Source organism: Plecotus auritus (assembly GCF_963455305.1).
Source record: "Plecotus auritus genome assembly, chromosome: 1".
NCBI lineage: Eukaryota > Metazoa > Chordata > Mammalia > Chiroptera > Vespertilionidae > Plecotus > Plecotus auritus.
Genome location: NC_137770.1, coordinates 185,316,444 through 185,336,714, shown reverse-complemented (window position 1 = coordinate 185,336,714; position 20,271 = coordinate 185,316,444). Strand labels below are relative to the sequence as shown.

At 39.2% G+C, this 20,271-nt stretch overlaps 1 protein-coding gene and 1 pseudogene across 2 annotated transcripts in view; both read left to right on the top strand.

The window, feature by feature from the left end:
* Positions 1–20,271, top strand: part of CCSER1 (coiled-coil serine rich protein 1) — a 1,252,026-nt gene that overhangs the window by 836,628 nt on the left and 395,127 nt on the right. The window contains exon 10 of the mRNA XM_080677357.1: positions 16,531–16,575. Within this exon, the coding sequence (XP_080533483.1) occupies positions 16,531–16,575 (45 nt within the window). The remainder of the gene's footprint in view (positions 1–16,530; positions 16,576–20,271) is intronic.
* LOC308243775 (adenylyl cyclase-associated protein 1-like) lies at positions 5,424–6,861 on the top strand (annotated as a pseudogene). Its single transcript has one exon. The product of its transcript is annotated as an adenylyl cyclase-associated protein 1-like (transcript).

Below are 20,271 nucleotides of genomic sequence, written 5' to 3'. Positions count from 1 at the left end.
GATTGTTTCTATGTATTAGATCAAACTGCTATGCCACCCAGATTTTTTTAGTTTGTCTTACATAGTAGATGTTTTGTGGGATGCAGTGGTGCAATCTCTCTGGTCTCTAGGCTGCATAATCTAGGGATGCCTTCTACATGGTATATTCAGGTTCTCTTGGTGTAGTGGGGTCTTGAGTGTTATTGTCTGTGAAGCTCCTGATTTCATCTTCAATTTTGAGACTCATTGGATGGAGTCTCTTCTCAGGGTGTCTGATTATGTGACTCACTCTCTACCACATTGACCAAACAGCACAAAATACAATTCAACAAGACATGACACAAAGAGAACAAAATAAGAATGAACTCACAATACCGATAGCCCCAATATAAGTGACCACCAGAGAAAAGAAAATTAGGAGAGAGAAAAGAGAGCAAAAATGATATCAAGAAAAGAAAAAAGGTAAGAGAGGAAATAAAAAGGAAGAGAAATATATATATGGAGAAAACACCACAGAACAAACAGATAAACCAAAAAATGTAAACAACAAACACCCAGAAAAAAAAGGGGAGGGGGAAGAATCTGTAGAGGCAGAGCTTATATAGAGATAGTAATGTTAAGGAATTGAATGAATAGGGGGAGTACCTTGGTTCAGTACAGAGGAGATAGAAAGGTAATGAGTGGATAAGAAGAAAAGAAAGAAAAAATATATAAATAAAGAAATAAAATAAAATGACAATAAAAAATAAAAATAGAATGAAAAAATGCAAAAAAAATAAAACAAACAAAATAAAGAAAAAAATTTTTTTAAATAAAAGATAAAAATAAAACAAGTGAAGTGTCATTTGTTTCAGCTGAGTTTTAATGCCACATGGGGAGTGGTTTAAGAACTTACTCTTCTGTTCCGTATGCCACTTCTTAGTTTCCTGTCAGGTCGTCAGCACTGTGTTGAAGTTCCAAGCGATCCACCGCTCCTCTGTTTGTGTCTATCTCCATAGACTTGACTGCAAGCAGGTAGCACCAACCTGCCCACCTAGCCTGTCTGCCTGCTGTCAGTCTTAATCTCTCAAGTGGCTGTTTCTGATAGAGCTTTAGATGGGAGTGGTGCTGTATCACTTTCTGGGACTGAACGGCCTCTCTTCAACCCAGCTGAGGGCTCTTTGGGGTACTCAGATTTTTTGTGTTCTTTATACTGCTCAGGGTGTAGTCTAGGTGTGGCTGTATTGGTTGCCCTTAGACTGCTGGAAGCGGCTGGCTCTTCAGGAGAAAAATGGCTGCTTAGATCCAGAAGATCAGGAATGTCCCAGTGCCAGACTCCTGGTCAGAAGACTAAAATTTTTTTAAAAAAATGTGTAGTTTATTGGAAGTTTATACAAACTCCTCCTGGGAAATGGTTCCCAAAGGGGAATCCCCTGGGCAGGGGTCCCCAAATGGGAAAAGCTTGTTCTCTCTCTCTAAAATGGGAAAAACCTAAATCTTGTTCTGAATCTCTTTGTCTCCAGGTTTACAAAGGCTGTAGCTCTTTGTCTCTTCGTGACCCTTTCTGATTGGAACCTTCCTTAATTTATGACCCCCATGCTTTCCTAATTGGTCATTCTTCTGCAGAGTATCAATTTCAAAGGTCAAAGCCCACCTGGTGTCCCCCTTTTTCTCTCCTCCTCATCTTGCAACATTTCTCTATTCTCTGTGAATATATGCCTTCCTCTTATAACATCTCTCTATCCTCGATGAAAGTAAGATAAGCATTCTGGTGCCTTGGAGCTATCTCCTTCACATCACATATGCATTCCTCTCCTGTGGACCTCCCTTTTCCCTAAAACTGCCTGTCCTCTCTCTAAAAGTCCTTTCATAATTATACGTTTAAACACAACTCTTCATTTTTCTCCAGCAACGAATTATAAGTTACTAGGTGCAGCTATGCCTCATGCAGTTGATATCCAGAGTCTAGGATCTGCTGGAGAAGTACAGCAGAGGAAGAAAGTGGAAAGGTTTGTGTATCATCCTGATGATTATCATGAGCCTTGGACTCTAAGGTAAAACAAAAGGAAATTAGAGGAAAACTGCACAAGAAAGTGGTAGGCTCAAGTGAATGAAGATCTCCATGAGTCTGACTAGTTTGAATAAAGTTTAGATTAATAGGGAGAAGCTCCACAAGCATTTGAGCACTTTTGTTAGTTATTATAAGTAGCAACTCTCAGTGACACCTGAGAGGCATTATTAGCAATACAGACTCAAAAGCTTTGAGGGAGATAATAAGTTGTCTTAGAAAATATTATCAGTTATGTGCTTGAGGCACCTCTTAACATGGAAAACCTTTATTCAAAGTATTTAATTCTGTATCTTTCGGCAGTTTCATTTAACTATATGGACTAATGGTTCTCATTATAAGAATGATGGTCCTTCTAATCACCCAAATCTAATGTGTTAAGATTTCCTTAAACTTCACTAGCTAAACTACCAGAAGTTACCCAAAGCTCCTTGTGTACAAATATGTGTGATCAAATATGTTAGCACCAGAGCCTCAAAGAGAGTCTGGCACAGGATGATGTTCATGGACATGTCACCCACATAGTCACTGTGAAATGTACAAATAGTTAAAGCCCTTGAGCAGTAGCAACACTCAATGATGTTTATTTGTAAACATTGGATAAAATAGAATCAGTGCTTTTATACAGTGGCAGTTTCCTTTTACTTTTCTTTCCAAAAAGTAAACTTCATTTTACAGAAGAAAGGAGCACATAAATTCTTCTGATCACTCCAGTGAAGCAAAGAACACAGAGGCAGTTTACAGAGACTCTTGGCCAGAGAACCTGCAGACACAGAAAAAAAAAAAAAAGGCAGCATTAAGAGATGCACCTAATAAGTAGAGTGAGACACCCATTCTTGGTAATAAGTAACTAACTGTAAGTATTGTGGTAAGCCCCTTTAGCAATCCTGTATAATAAAGAGGTAATATGCAAATTAACTCTCATGCCCTCACAAAATGGCTGCCTACAACCAGGCCGGCAGGAGGGTTAGTGAGGGACAACCAAATGACTGAACAAGCAGGCTGCATGGGGCGACCAGGCCTGCAGGAGGGTTAGTGAGGAATGACCAAACAACAGAACAAGCAGGCTGCGTGGGGCAACCAGGCTGGCAGGGGGGTAGTTGGGGGCGACCAGGCCAGCTGCGGGGGGGCAGTTAGGGGCAATCAGGTTGGCAGAGGGGGGCAGTTGGGGGTGACCAGGCCTATGGGTCGGGGGCAGTAAGAAGCAACCAGGCCAGTGTGGGGGGGGGCAGTTAGGGGCAACCAGGCTGGCAGGGGGGGTGCAGTTGGAGCTGACTAGGCTGGCAGGGGGGGCAGTTAGGGGTGACCAGGCAGGCAGGCAGGTGAACAATTAGGAGCCAGTAGCCAGGATTGTGAGAGGGATTGGGCCTAAACCAGCAGTTGGACATCCCCCAAGGGGTCCCAGATTGGAGAGGGTGCAGGCTGGGCTGAGGGGACCCTCCTCCCCATGCATGAATTTCGTGCACGAGGCCTCTAGTCTATATATATAAAAAGCTAATATGCTAAGTGTTTGTCCGACCAGTTGCTATGACACGCACTGACCACCAGGGGACAGATGCACAACGCAGGAGTTGCTGTGATGCACACTAGCCATTTACAGAGAAATGGCACCATGGACCTGGCACCCACAAAGCAACACTAGGCTTCCCCCAAGTGGTTCACAGGCGCCGCCACCACCCCAGAGTGACAGCCCACCAAATTACAGCCAACGCTGCCGAGACCCCGTGGCACAAAATGCAGGCCCCCAGCCCAGCCCAGCCAGGAAAAGGTGGCTGTGGGTGCTGGGTAATGACGTCATGTAGCAACACCCAGCTTTCTCTTCCTAGCAACAACTAGCCTCCTTGCAGTTTCTTCAGCCCAGGAACACAACTTGCTTTGTAGCCAGGTGCAAACGTTTCACACTTTAACCAAATGTCTGTGAAGCATTTTCCCGTGCCTCATCTCATTTGATCCTCACAGAAGTCCTGGAGTAGGTAGATAGAAGACCCCGTGGAACCCTATTTTCTTTTTATTAGCTGGGAAATGGAGATTTAGAAACTTGAACTGACTGAAAAGAAGTAAGATATGGTGGACCTTGAAAATGACTTCAGGTTTTCTCACTGTGCAGAATATAATCAAACACTTCTGCAGTTAAATATTTTACCCTTTGTTCTCCCTGCGTGATCTATAATAATAATCTGCTTTGTGTTGATATTTACTGCTGTGTTGCTGACAATTACCCGAAAAAGAAGTTGGCGTGCTTCACTGGGCTGGAAAAAATTTAGCTAAATCAGAAAGCAGGTCTAATTAAGCAAGTTTATTCTATATCTATAAAAGCCTAAGTTGACTTGCACATGCGCCATATATATAAAGCTCTAACTGGCACCGATCGCGCACATTTGTTTCAGTCTGTCATTGATGATCATGAATTTGGTTGACACTTCTATTATAGAGAAAGAGCGAATAGCGATATTAAAATATTTCTTCTAATTAATTTCTTTTCAATGTTCACAAATCCATGTACCAGGCCACTAGTAAAATTCATATAGGGTCATTACTTAAAGGGAACTTTGAGGAAATGAGATGTTGAGATTTCTGCAAATAATAGCAAACCTGATAAATGAAAATACATCAACATGCAGACTACCATGAGTGGAAAAGTTTTTGCAACACAGGAAAGAGGATGGACAGAATGTGGCCCATTCAGGGAGGAAGGAAAGGTTAGATGCTTAGTTTCTCTTGAATTTTCATTGAGATCCTACTTAACAAGAAGGAATCAACAGGCTCAGAGTCAGTATCAGAAACCCGTTGAATAGCACTTAGAATCCATTGTAGGTATATAATCATATGTAACTTTATCATTCAATCTTTTGGAACCAAACCTTTTTAAAATGTTAAAGTTATTATAAAACTGAATAATTAGGTATTGTGATAGATTCCTGTAACCCATGTTATTTATTTTAATTGAAGTCAGTTTTTATTTCTAAACCTGCATACTTGCATATATTAGTTTGCTTTTTATCCTGAAATAATTACTGTCATCTTAATAGAAAGAGGACACTGCCCAGTTGAGAATATATTCTAAAGGATATTCTGAAATCAACAATCTTTTCCTTATAAAGGCTTTGTGAGTGATTATTGCTTAGGCATTTAATAAAAAGCATGGCACACTTTCTTTGGAGCTGTCAAAAAACAGTGTGATAAGAAAATGCTGAAACTCTTAGAGTTATAAATGAAATTTTAGATTTTCGATGATTTGTTTAATGCAAATAAATGAATTTATTTTATCTGATAATTGCTAAAGCCAGAACCACTTGTACAATATATAAATATAAATTAATGCATCACAGATTGGGAAAAACTCTTTAGCTACATGGATGAGAGTGGCTTTCCGCAGGCCCAAAGCAGGTGGTGCATTATGGCTGACATGCAAAATCTGGTAGAAAGATTGGAGAGGGCTGTGCACTGCCTGGAGGCAGTGTATCCCGTGCCTCTGGAATGCACTGTGGGTCTGCAGACAGTGCCCCAAAAGCAGGATATGTTCCCTACGTGGAAACATTTGACTCACTGCCAGCTAGTCCTGTGGCAGAGTACCGGAAGGTCAGGAAAGACTGGAGGAGCCGTGCAGAAACAGGTGGAGATGGTCCATAAAGGGCTGAAGTTGGAGTGCGCTCACTTGGTTATAGTCTCTCAGTGTCAGCAGCCAACAGGTAATCAGCTTTCCGATTTGTTGGCTCCCATCTCAGAGCAGATCAAGAAGTGATAACTATTCCGGAGAAGAACCAAGGCAGCAAGTTGTTCAATTACCTGTCAAGCTGTCAGTGACAGTATCCAAGCCCTGGGCTGGGTGGTATGGCTCCCAAGCCTGTTCCTTAAGTGAAAGAAATGAACAATGCTGCCATGTTTTATACAAACCAAGTCCTCAAGGAGTACAAAGATATGGATAAGAGCATGTGGACTGGTCAAAACGTACTTGAGTATGTGGATAGAGCTGCAGGCTGAAGATAAAGAGTTCCGTACTGCGGTTCTGGCCTGGAGCGAAATGGGGCCCGTGACAAAAGAACTGAGTGGCTTGCCATCTGGACCCTCTTCTGGATCAAATCCCACCCGCCTTGCCGCCACGCCCCCCACCCCCCTCCCCACCATAGCCTACCCTACCAGTTTGAGGTTAGATGTCTCCTCTTCATGCTCAGCACTGTTTGAGCAGATGAATCAGGGAGAGCAGCACACATGCCCTGAAACGTACACCTGATGACACGGAGGCTCACAAGAACCCTGCCCTGCAGGCTCCGAGTGGTCCAGTGCGAAGTGGCCCCAAGCTATTCTCAGTACCCAAACCAGGAGTCAGCCCATCCCTTGAAACAGCCACAGAGAAGGAGCCAGCTCTGCCTTGAACTGGAGGGCAAGAAGCAGAGAGTGGAAAATCAGGAAAACGTTAACAACCTGGTAATTATTGGCACAGAGCTAAACCAGGTGGCTTACATGGACTAATACAAGTGTGTTAATATGACATTGCAAATTAAGAGAAAAAAGAACAACTCCATTATATTAGATAACTGTAAGAAACTTTGGTGTTCTGTGATGTGATGGGCATCATGGAGATAATCAATAATAGGGATGACAGAGTTCAGGTAATGGGAAAAGTGCCAGTGATTTCCATCAACAAAAGGGATGGCTGTCACGTTTACCTGAGCAAGAATTCCCTAGCTTGTGAGATAGTCAGTGCCAAATCTTGAGATGAATGTGCAAATTCCTACAGAGGCAGTGACTTTAATGAGCCCTGCATCTCTGAGCAGCATGAGAGCCTACTGAATGGGAAGAAGCTGGTCACAACAGTGACAGAAATTGCTGGATAAGGGAAGTGTCGCTGGGTTCGTTGCCCTCTCCCTCACACCTGAGGATGACTCTTTATCAGGGCAGATCTTTTCTAGATCCCCTCTACCTTTCTGCTCTTAAAACTGCTACCTGCCTTTGCTGAAACATACCTCAGGCTGATGTTTGGTGTAGGACAGCAGGTCAGTTCATCATCTACCAGAAGATGCAGCTTTTTCCTCTAAGCTCAACCACATGCCAACCCATTCCTAAGGAACTGCAGACCAAGACTGGTGTGTTCTAGCTTTCAGCCTGTGAGGATTATTCCACCAATAAACAACCTTCTGGGAAGAATAAAGCAGTCCCAGGAATTAACATCTCAGAAAGTTCATACAAATTAATCTTTTCCAAGCAATATACATGAAGGTAACAGAAGCTGGTGTGATTCCAGCTGGTTCTTCTAAACAGACAAATTTTTCACTGTTGACAAGTTAGGCCAGGGTTGCACTGGACCAAAGGCTGACGCTTGGCCATCTAGCATCCCAAGCCAAACTGTTTCCTCTAAGTACTCCTTTAATTCTGCATTCCATCCTGGCTCTGCCTGAACCTGACATAGTAGATTCTCCTGTACCAGCTGCTCTAGCACCCAGGCCAGCTAAAGGAATCTTGGACGCTTTCTTTTTCTGGGATCCCTGTCCAGAATCTTCCCACAAAGATGACTTAAAAAGGAAAACAAACAAACAAACAAAAACAACCACCACACCATTCCAAGGAGTCTGGTATTCCTTCTCCATGCTTGGTGCCTGTTACCCTTCCTCACTGTCTCCTTTGCCCCGTTATACTCAACAGCTTTTGGCTTCTGTCTGGGCCCCTATAGAAGGGCCTCCACTGCAGGCTGGTGTTAGGTCTTATGTAAGAATCTTGCACAGCATCGCTGATGGAAACTTCAGTTTTCCCCTCTAGAACAAACACATACCAAAATGTGCAATTGTCTTTTGGCGGGAAGAGAGCTTCTCCTTTGACTACTACCTATTTCCTGAAGCCTGTGGGAATAAACCTTTATATATTTAAAGGTATACAGAAAATGGAGTAAAATTAATACAAAAAAAAGTAAATATTCCATTCATCAAAGAAACATTTAAATACTGATTTTACATTTACCATGCTCCAGGCAGTACTTGGGCAATTGGGATAATTCAGCAGAGATCACTGTCTTTGTGGCACATAAGTCCAAATGTGGATAGATAATACACAATAATAGTACATTTACACAGTATGTTAAAAGGTTTTAAGTGTCCCTAGAGGTGAGGTAGACTATAACATTAAAGAGGTGACAGAAGTAGACCTCACTGAGTAGATAAGTCAGCAAAAACTTGAGCAGCTGTTGGCGTCAGTTATGCGAGTATCTAGGTGACAAGAGTTGTAGCTGGGGTTAGCACCTCATCCAAAGCCTCTGGTAGAAGAATGCCTAACATGTCCATGGACTCGCAAGAGAGCCAGGTTTTGTAATGGAGTGTTGAGGATGGAGTTTATGGAAAGATATGGGGTTGAAGTTATAGATAGACAGACAGACTGATTGATAGATAACCATATTCTAGCTATTAATTTTCTCTCTTGAACTAGTCTAGTGTATTTTTTATTTTGAGATTTCATGGTAAGACTATAAAAGACAGCAGTACTAGACAGATTCATGATTTAATTAGCATAGTATAACTAAGCAATATTTCTTCAAATATTTCACCATGCCACAATCCATACAGTGGGTACTATGCCTGTCATGTCTGTTTAAATTCATCATTGAACTGATGTTTGTCACCATGAGAGAATTCTAAAACAATATACCTTTTATTGACATAGTTAAGGTTACTTGTCTTCTAAAACTTTATTGACATAGTTAAAGTTACTGTCTGTAACTTTCTATTTAAGAATTAGATTAACAAGTACAGGTTGTCAGAAATAATATTACATAAAGTCTTAGTAGAAGTGCCGTGTTATTGATTAGCCTCACATCTGAAATGGATCGACACCATCGTCACAAATGACCTCCCAGCTATGAACTTTAGAAACACGAGAAATACTCCAGTTTTAAGGTGAACTCCATCGTATCAAAGCTCATAAAATATGAGAACCCGAGTCCCTGGAACAGGAGTTTAATTTACATAGTACACCATGATGAGAACTGCTAGAAAACTGGAGGCATGGGAGTGCTCTACTTGATTAATACTTTAGTTAGCCTAGAGTGACAGTAATCATAGACAAACTCTATGAAATGTATTTGTGCCCCATATACTTACATTAATTTTCTTTTAATCTTTGTATGCCACAGGAAATATTTCAATTGAATTATATATTTTTCCCCAGAAATCAGGAACTCTGGAATCCAACCTTATTTATTTTCCCCCATATTTATTTCCAAATCTTAAATGAATTCAAAAGCAAGAATTTAATTCACATTTACTTCTTCAGTAAAAATGATAAGGTTTAGGTGAACTTTAATAGAACTCTGGAATTAGGCTTTCTCATCTAATAGGTTACTCAATCATTAATTTATTAGACACATATTAATCCAGTTCATATTAGATAGTCATCTCAATACAAATGAAACAAAGTAATAGTTACTGTTGGAGGTAGTATGTGTAGCGGCTGCAAAAGAAGCTCTGTAATCAGATTTTCTGGATTCAATACTCTACCTCCTTCTATCTGTGTCTCCATGAGCAAGTTAATTAACCTCTCTTTGTCTCAATTACTGTGACAAAAATAGGAATCAATACAACACCTGCACCATTGTGTAATTGTGAGGGATAAAAAAATAAGCCATGTAAATGGCTTAGCGTAGTGCCTATCATCTAGTAACAAATCAACAACTGCACACTATTTTTATTATATGCATATGTGCACCTTTAGGTGGAGGGGGGTGGGTGGGTGGGAAGAGATCAATCAAAGAACTTGTATGCTATATGCATAACCCATGGACATGGACAATAGGGTGGTAAAGAATTGAGGTGGGCCCTAACCGGTTTGGCTCAGTGGATAGGGCGTCGGCATGCAGACTGAAGGGTCCCAGGTTCCATTCCAGTCAAGGGCATGTACCTTGGTTGTGGGCACATCCCCAGTAGGAGGTGTGCAAGAGGCAGCTGATTGATGTTTCTCTCCCATCGATGTTTCTAACTCTATCCCTCTTCCTTCCTCTCTGTAACAAATCAATAAAATATATATTTTAAAAAAAAGAATTGAGGTGGGGGACGGGGATGGGCTAGGTCAATGGAGAAAAAAGGAGACATATGTAATATTTTCAACAATAAAGATTTAATTAAAAAATAAATAAAAGCAATGTTCACAGATAAAAAAGTATCCCATGATGTAGTTATGATATTACTTAGGAAATGTGGTATGATTTTTCATTTTTAAAATGCAAGAACTTTTAGAAATTTCACCATGAAAAATGGTGAAGTATCTAAAAATAATAACATATTTTGGTTTTTGAAAAGGGAGATGAAGAGCATTTCAAAGCTCCCAGTGAATAGATTACAGATATCATGGTATAGAGGTTCAGAGATGATTAGAATAACTAACCTTGAAAACAAAGTTTGATAAATTTTGTCATTTGGCTGTTTTTTGTTTGTTTGTTTGTTTTTGTCTTTGATAGATTTTAGCCTAGATCCTGATGAACTCTAAAATTTTCCAACAGGTACACTACATACACTACAGAGCTTTCTGTGACATTATTTCAACACAGTATAAGAAAATACAATATTTTCCAATATAGTGACTAAAAAAGAGATAAAGGACCCTCAAAAATATTTAAACTATGTTTACTTTAAAGGAAAACTAGAAATTATATATAATAGTGAATTCTTACATTTTTTAAATAGGTTTAGCAGCTGTGGAGTTTCTGAATTTCTAAGTCTATTTTCTAAACCTATGTCTGGTCAAAAATCTCATACTAACTCACAAAAAAATCCTAAATAGGGCTGAGGTTAGAAATACATATATACAACTAAAGATTTTTTTTTATCAGCAAAATGTAATTGAAACTTGACACTGAATTTAAAGTCTGTTCAGCAAGATGGTAGATGAAAAAGTAGATATCCCAGTTAAGAAAACCAGAATTTAGGAACTGAGTTGAGGTTGACAATGGGTGTATCAAACTGTGTTTAAACTTGTTGGAATTTTTGAACTTCTTGAGTAGTTTCATCAGTCTCACTGAGAAGCTGAGGTAGAAAGAACTAGTAAAAGAACCAGTCTGTCTGTTTTAAAATTAAAACATACCTCAGATATTAAATTTTAAATATTTATCTCTATATCCTCCCACCCCCACGTCATTTTCCTGATAAGTAAACCAAAGTCCAGTGTTGAACATTGCTTTCATCATTTCTCCTCCAAACGATGCCACTGTTTAAGATGAAGTAGTAAGAAGCACAAGTGTTTTACACTCTAGTCATTCTTTTGGGCCCTATACCAGAGCTACACAATGATCTTACAATAGCAAGAATAAGGTGGTATGTCTTAATTTGCCTAAAGAAGTAGGTTCAAAAACAGAGCAGAACAATTTAAAGATAATTTCCATTTCAGCTTCGTGTGGGAAGAACTATTTGATTTTAATATGTAATGAGATTATTGTAAAAATTGAATTAATCCAGGTAAAACACTTGGAATGTACTTAACACATAGAGAACACCTCCAAAATACTAGTTATTTTTATAACTGTTGTAATAATTAGTCTTTCTTTGGAATAATATTACAAAAGCAGCAACATCTTAAGCTACTAATAAAATTTGGTGCATGTTTGGATTAACTTTGAACTAGGCACTGAGCTGTGTTTTATATGGATTATCTCAATTCTACAAGTAAGAAACCTGCAGCATAATATGGTTAAGGAATATGCCAAAAGTTATGTAGCTTGTAAGACAATGGTTTATAAGAGAACTAAAACAATTTTGGTAAAGAAAGATAGTCTTGGATTGCAGACCTACTGATCAGAGTTTGAGCCCCAAAATCTACCATTTGTAAGTTAAATTCCTGCTGTAAGTCCCACATCTGTCAGTGTAAGAGGTTGAACTACAAATTATTTAAAGTTCCTTCTAGTTCTTTCTTATGCATCCATAGCTAAGGCTGAATGTAAAACATCTCACAGTGAAATTTTGGTTTTATTCAGTTAAATCTTGACTACCTTCTACAGTTAAGAAAAATTATCACAATGAAATCTCCACAGAACTGGAAATGAAATATCTATTCTATCTATTCATTCTATAGTTTTCCATATTGGACAAGTAAAACAGCCAAATGTAGGGGCATTGGGTACTGTGTTTCTGATTTTTGGTTTACAAGGAAGCGGGGGAAATCTTTATGGTATGATAGATAGCAATTTGGCATGATGAGATTGTAGTCATTACAAAAGAGAATATTTTACATCTATACATACTTTACACAGACATGATCTCATACCCTGGCCTAGTTACCAGGGGTGTTCACACGGATGCCTGAAAGCTGTACTGCAAGAGAGTCATGGCAGAACATTCAATTTTTTCCCCCAGTTGATAGCTTTTCCCGCTTATGCCTTACTAAACTATTTTAATTTAGCACACTGTAGAACATTTGCTTTGGTGTAATTTTTTTTTTACCTACAATTTATAGCAATTTTGTTTGGACTTATATGCTTAATTTCAATCCACACAAACCATTTATATTCTCTAGTGAGAAAATATGTATAGCAAGGGAAATACATTTTCCTCAACCATATTTTCCAGAGTATTTTTAAACATAATTTTTTTCAAGGCTAGCTAGATAAATATTGCACTCTTAAATATTTAAGAACAATGAAGTGGGATTTTATATCAGTTAAAATTTTGTAAACCTTGTATTAATTTTAATAGTCAACCAGTATACATACATATTTATATATCACTAGAGGCCCGGTGCACAAAATTTTTGCACTTGGGGGCGGGGGGACTCTCAGCCTGGCCTGCGCCCACCTGCAGTCTGGGAGCCCTTGGGGGATGTCTGACTGACGGCTTAGGCCCACTCCCCACAGAAGTCTGACATCCTTAGTGCTGCCATGAAGGCAGGAGAGGCTCCCGCCACCGCCTCTGCGCTAGCCAGCCATGAGCCTGGCTTCTGGCTGAGCAGCACTTTCCCTCTGGGAGTGCACTGACCACCAGGGGGCAGCTCCTGCTTTGAGTGTCTGCCACCTGGTGGTCAGTGAGCATCATAGTGACCAGTCATTCTCCTGTTTGGTCGATTTGCATATTAGGCTTTTATTATATAGGTTAAGTAATTTTACTGTTCTTCTCGACGTCAATTCTTTCTGAGAGTCAGATTGTCTCACTGAATAGAATTATACAATTATTTTCTTCAGACTTATTTCAATACTTACTTTAGTGGATATTACACAAAATATTAAAACACGAATTTTTTTTTCATTTCAAAAATGTGAAAATTGTGTGGCATATATATAAATTAACACAAAGAAAGGATTGGATTTCTTTTGAAAATACTCCTTGTCTTAACTGTTATTGCTTAGTTAATTGGGTTGATGTGATTGTCTAATTTTTCAAAGCAAATTAACTAAGTTACTATCTCAAGAGCCAGCAAAAATCATGAGAACTGTTGTTTTCCTAGTAGAAGCTCTAAGTCACTTCCCCCAGCAGCTTACCCACTCAAGCCAGCTGACCTTCCAACTAGAAGGCTTAGTCTTACTTCTAGTTCTCAGAGTAATTTCTGCCATCGGTTAGGGCTTCACATCTTCCAGGTCATACCTCAATACTTCTTAGTGCATCTCATTACATCCTAGATCGTTTGACATCTCCATTGAGATAAATTCTTGCCTGAGGCCCTGTTAACATATGGAGATTCCCCTTAGGTCATTATTCTTTGTGCATATGGTTCAAAAAATCCTGTCCTCAGATTCTCTGACTCAGCTCTTCAACTTAAAGATTGGTTTTTCAATAATTTAGTGCCCAAATTATGACCAACTCTTTATATAATTCATACAATCCTATCTAATAAAAGAGAAACATGCAAATTGACCGTACCTCCACTACGCCCACAAACCACATCCACCAGCCAATCAGGAGCTAGTATGCAAATTAACCCAAAAAATATGGTGGCAGCCATGGAGCTGGAGCAAGCAGGAGGCTTGGGTTGCTCCCAGTGATGGAGGGAGCCAAGCTTCCCGCCCGCCCTGGCCGGCCCTGGCCTCCGCTCAAGGCTACAATGTTTCAATTATAGAAGATAAATAAATCCCAACAAAGATGGAGGCAGCCATGGAGCTGGAGAGAGCAGGAGGCTTGGGTTACCCATGGCAATGGAGGAAGCCAAGCTTCCTGCCTGCCCTGGCCTGCCCTGGCCTGCGCTCAAGGCTACAAAGTTTCAATTATAGAAGATAAATAAATCTCAGATACCAGGGCCTCCACTTGGGTCGCTGGGGGGTGTGGCTGGCCTGCGAACCACCACAGGCCCCTCACCCAGGCCACCCCATGCCCCAAGGGAACCCCCACCCTGATCTGGGACACCCTTCAGGGCAAACCAGCCGGCCCCCACCCATGCACCAGGTCTCTATCCTATCTAATAAAAGAGTAATATGCAAATTGACCATCACTCCAACACACAAGATGGCTGCCCCCATGTGGACACAAGATGGCCACCACAAGATGGCCAGCAGTGGAGGGCAGTTGGGAGGGAGCAGGCCTACAAGGGAGGAGGGCAGTTGGGGGCTATCAAACCTGCAGGGGAGGGCAGTTAGGGGTTACCAGGCTGGCAGAGAAGGGCAGTTGGGAGGGACCAGGCCTGCAAGGGAGGGCAGTTAGGGGTGACCAGGCTGGCAGAGGAGGAATGTTGGGCGCGACCAGGCCTGCAGGGGAGGGCAGTTGGATGGGGTACCAGACCAGCAGGGGAAAGCACTTAGGGGTAATGAGGCTGGCAGGGGAGGGCAGTTAGTGATGACTGGGTCAGCAGGGGAGGGCAGTTGGGGGGGACCAGGCCTGCATGGAGGGCAGTTAGGGGCAAACAGGCTGGCAGTGGAGCAGTTAGTTATCAAACAGGCTGGCAGAGGAGTGGTTAGGGGGTGATCAGGCTGGCAGGCAGAAGTGGTTAGGGGCAATCAGGAAGGCAGGCAGGCGAGCAGTTGAGATTCAGCAGTCCTGGATTGTGAAAGGGATGTCTGACTGCCCATTTAGGCCCGATCCTACTGGGATCAGGTCTAAAAGGGCAGTTGGACATCCCTTGAGAGGTCCCAGATTGGAGAGGGTGCAGGCTGGGCTGAGGGACACACCCCCCATGCACGAATTTCATGCACCGGGCCTTTAGTATATTATATTTACCCTGGCAAGTTTACCTTTCAGCCCCTCTTCATCCAAGTGAGTATGCTTTTTTTATTCTCAAAGTCCTGACACCCAGCTCTTCTTGATCACTGTTTCCTTGAAGAAACATCATGACTCATTCATAAGTTTCATGTTATCATTAATTTGTGTCCATAAGTATAAAACACATGAAACATCTCCATTACTATGAACTTAAAGAACCCTGGCTAAGGATGAGTGAATGAGCTTGGTGTCCAGGCTTTTAAGATTGTTTAAATTTTGCTTTTGTACTTACTAGTTCTGGTACTCAGCTGACATAATTTATATTTTATAAGCTTTAATTTTCTCCTTTTGAAAAAAGTACATGTAAAGCATGTAAAGTATTTACTTTGACTTCTGCTTCTATTGATGAAGGAGTACTATCTATAAGACTTGCCATCTGCTGTAAAGATTAGAAAACTGGACAAAACATCTAAAACAATTATCACACATTAAAAAGCACACAAGAAATACACAACACTTGAGAAAAGAGAAAGTGAGCCTTACAGTACCTAGGTTTCTACCTGGACACAGTTTTTGGATCATGGTGCACAGAGGAACAGTCCAAACAGAACATCAGAGTCTTTAAATTTGAGGTTGAGAAGACAAAGTTCTGAGTTTAGGGAGACCAAGGCAGCTAGAATTTGTGGGTGAGATCACAGAAATACGTAGCAGGAATACACAGAAAAGGAGCTCTAGAAATCTGTATAGGTGTTTCCCTGAGAGTTTTGTTTGAATAGAAATTTTCAGAGAGAAAGAGAGAGAGAGAGACTCTTTCTTGTGCCATAAGCACTGTTTACGATAGGCTTGCTGAGAAAAAGATGAACTCTTCTTCCATTTAAATGAAGCATCATGTTCACTGGGAACTCTTATCATAGAAACGGTTATGATAACAGAAGAGGGAGAAAGGTCCTTCATCAGGAAATAATATCCTGAATGTTTCCTAGGTGATGACCAGTGCTGCCAGGGATGCTGCTGCTTTTATCTTCCTTACTTGTGTGCCAAATGTGCCAGCCCCAGTGCATAGAGTACGAGCTTACTATCATAGCATGTCCTACATGCACCGCTTCAGTTTAAACAGCAGCTTTTAGATTGTCATTTCCGCAAGGCACAAGCAATCATTACTAAAACAAATGCTTACTAGTATATTGTGCTTTTACTAATGGTCTTAAGATTTAGCAGGAAATACATTGGTACCACCGTTGAAGACTTATGCAGATACAGATATTGTCATATGTGTGAGATACTCATCTATACTCAGATCTTCGTTGTTAAATGAATTATTTCTTTTACTTCAAAATTTTTGCGCTAGTACTAATTATTATATAACTTCTTTGCCAACAATAATATATTCTGTTTTATTTTGTTTTCTTTCAGGGTTTGAACCTGAAAAGACTGGAGGCAGTACCAGGAGGGAGAGAGGTAAGAAAGTCTAGGAGAGAGGGAGAGGGAGGAAGAGAAAATGGTTCCAATGTTGCAGTGATGTGGTTGGTGAAGGTGACATGATGATGATGATGATGATGATGGTGGTGACGATGGAGATGGGGATGTGGTGAGAAGAATTTTGTGTACATATATTCCATTTACTCTGGCCAAACTACACTTTACACATACTTATGTAACTGTGTTATTTGTGCTTGTTTCTCTGCAACTGAAAAAAATACGTTTTCTCTGGTTAGGCAGGCTCTTTCTGTTAAAATGGACTTTCACAGCAGTCAGGCCCGCTGGAGAGGGCAGAAGAAAACATTACATGCAATATTTAAAATAATTTACTGAGAAGTTAGCGAAATTCTAACAATGGAAACAGTTTATGACATATGGGATTCTTTACTCTCCTACCCAAGCCCATTGGTATATGGTAGTAGGCTGTTATATGTTATTGATAGTGTGAAGTTGCTTTGATAAGACTAGTGATTTTAAAACTTTAATTATTGTCTATCCCAGATGCTTTAAACAGAAGGGTAACTTTTAATAATACTAAACGTAAGACCATATTGTAAACATGATATGTATTATTATTTTCTAATTCTAATATGTAGACAATCACGATAAAAGTTCTTTCCTTGCTAAGTGCATACATTTACTTTACTCTGAGATTTCGGTTGTTCGAAGTGGGGTGGTGGTGGAATATTTAATTCAGTAAATCAATATTTTCTTATTGTGCAAAAGGTAATTTTGTTTTTTGGTGATATTTATATAACTGGTTGTTGTTGTTTTTTTGTGGGAAGGCAAATGTGAAGAAGTTTTGTTTTTCAAAATGAGAAAATATGTCTTACCTCCCTCTCTATCCATGACTCTCTTTTTGTAAAAAATAGTTTTCTTCTGTATTCAATATGTAGTGTTTTCCTCTTCTTTCTTTTCCTTGCTGTTATAACTTGCAGTTGTGTCCATTTTAATATTTGGCATTTTAGTTCCTAGTAAACCTGTCATTTTGGGCCTCTCCCCCTTTATTTGCTATTTTCCATCCAGATGAATTTGTTCCTTTTGAGGAACATATAGTAGTTGGCTCACGTTGGCAGAAAAGCTAAGGAAGATAAATCTTCAGATGCTTTTCAGGTTGTAGGAGAGCGAGGTAATAAGAATGTGGTCATCAGTGCAGCAGGATGGGGTGGGGGGGAATGTACTCTGTAAGGAAGACCTCAGAGCCACTTACAGTTTTGTGAGGGTGACTGCTTTTTCTCAGACATGACCAAAATGGATCCACTTAGAGAAAGAACTTAATTCATCACCTCCTAAGTGAAAGTTCACAGCCCAGCAGTCCTGCCACCATTTATCTCTGCTGATTCAATGCCTTTCAGGACACACATTTAGAGATATCCAGCTTCTGGCTGCTGCATCCTGGTCCAGCAGCAACTGTGTCCCAAGAAGGAAAACTTACATCCATATATCTATGTAATAATGGAAATATTCTTTATTTGTTTTATTACGATTTTTTTCAATGTTTCATGTTATTTTTTAAAACCTAATGACTGACTGGTTTTATTTGAAAAAAGTGTTATTATGGTTTGTATGAAGGTCACATTTTTAATAAACCTACAATTTAATGTTTTCATCTACGTTGAAAGGACAACCTTCATTCGGGCCTTCTCTCTGAGGTTAGTGGAGTAATTGTGAAGAAGGTAAGATCATCAAATCACTGATAACCCAGAAATGTCTTTTCCACTTGATACCCTAAATTCAGGAATAAACAGTAAATGTCAACTATTAGTATTCAAAAAAGACACTTCGCCTCCTCTCTGGGCAACATTGGGTTACTTGGGCATATTTCTTTTCTACCTGACACTCACCTTAGTTTTTTCTCATGATTATAAAGCCAAATCTGGTCTATGGTAGGAAATTTAGGGATGTATCAGACAATTGGGTGAAATATGTTGTGAAAACTGTTCTGCCAAATCTTAGTGGTATGTGATCTGGAAACAAATAACCCAATTACTATCTTAAGAGCCTCCTGATCTCTCTTACTTACAAGATGTGACATGTATCTTGATGATTGCTGTTTGCTGTGTTGCATTACATGTGTGCATTATAAATATGAATAATATATCTATGATTATGTTAAATTGAAATGTGCAGATTTAGAAATTCTCACATAAAACATTCTCTTAGAATTTCTCATCCTACTGCTGTGATTGATGACGATTTAATGACAATCATTACATCTTAAGATGGATTAATTTGTCTTAGTGCAAATGACAGATATTCCCAACAGGTGTTGATAAATGTAAAAGTAAAGGCTTATTGCCAAATATTTATAAGAAGGTTTAAGAAGTGTTATTTAAAGTGTTTTATTTACTTATTTGAGATAATGACAACACTTAGAATATGCATGGAAAATTGAAGCAGGCCATTATATGCTATTTAGCTAGGTCTTAAATACTATTAAAAAACTAATTGCTGGATAGGAAGGCCAGATTTGAACACTATATGCTGTATAAAAATATAAATTAAGATGTGATTAAAATATGTTACTTTTCTGAAGGGTAGCACCTAAATTGCTTTTATTATTGTGAAATATTTTAAAACAGATATTGTATTTTTAAAAAGCTACATTCATATTTTTGTATATTTATATATGTATACCATGTATAAATTGATGGGGTCTATCATAGTGGTTAATAATAAGATTGTTTGAAATGGGAAATTAGTGGAATGCTGTGAAAAATTTGATTAACTGATATTACTACCTGGTTATAAGCAAACTTTCTCCCTACAGTGGGATCTTGTAGCACATAGAAAAACCTCAGTGAAAATCCACTGTGTATGAGACATAGATAAATTATTATTTTGTTCTCAAGGAATTTCTGTTTTTCCACATAGCATTTTTATAATTAATTTTGATTAAAACCAAAATTACTATCAGTTTTATGAAAATATTTTATAGTTTAGTTTTATTTTAAATAATATTATATTTTCCAAAGCACAGTTTTTGGTAATTTAATAAGATTCATCTGTGTGTGTATGGGTACATATGTGCATGTGTGTGTGTGTACACACTGATTATGAATGGCAAATTATCTTTACTTTCACCCTGCCTCAATAATACTCAACCACTCATATTCTGGATATTTTATATCAGTCTAAATACAAATGAGGTGTTATTTTACATAATGGATGAAGAAGTCTAATTGTTATTGTTGGGTATATAAATCAGTGTTAAAATTTAATTTCAGAAATTGTACTGCTTGTGGTAAGCTAAGGTGAGAAACAATGGTTAATGGAACTTTTGGATTATGGCTGTGTCATTTGGAGATTACATAGATGCCAGAATGATAAATGTAGTGGAAATATTGTAAGTGTGTAATGATCAAGAATCACTTTTATATAATTATAAAGCTTAGATCTTCCACAGTTATGAGCAAAATAAACAGAAATCATGTTGCCATTCTTTACCTGGAATTCTGAAGGCAGCATTAATATTAGTACGTATGAACATTTTAAATAAATAGTTTTATACTGTTATAGAACACTATGGATGTGCTTCTCAAACATCTGAAAGAAAATGAATACTTTAGATAATTTCTAGAAGCATTTTTTAGAAAGTTGATCAACAAATACTATAGATACCTTCATCCACTTACTAGAAAAATTCTTTGTGGTTTGGGAAATTTTGTTTTGTTT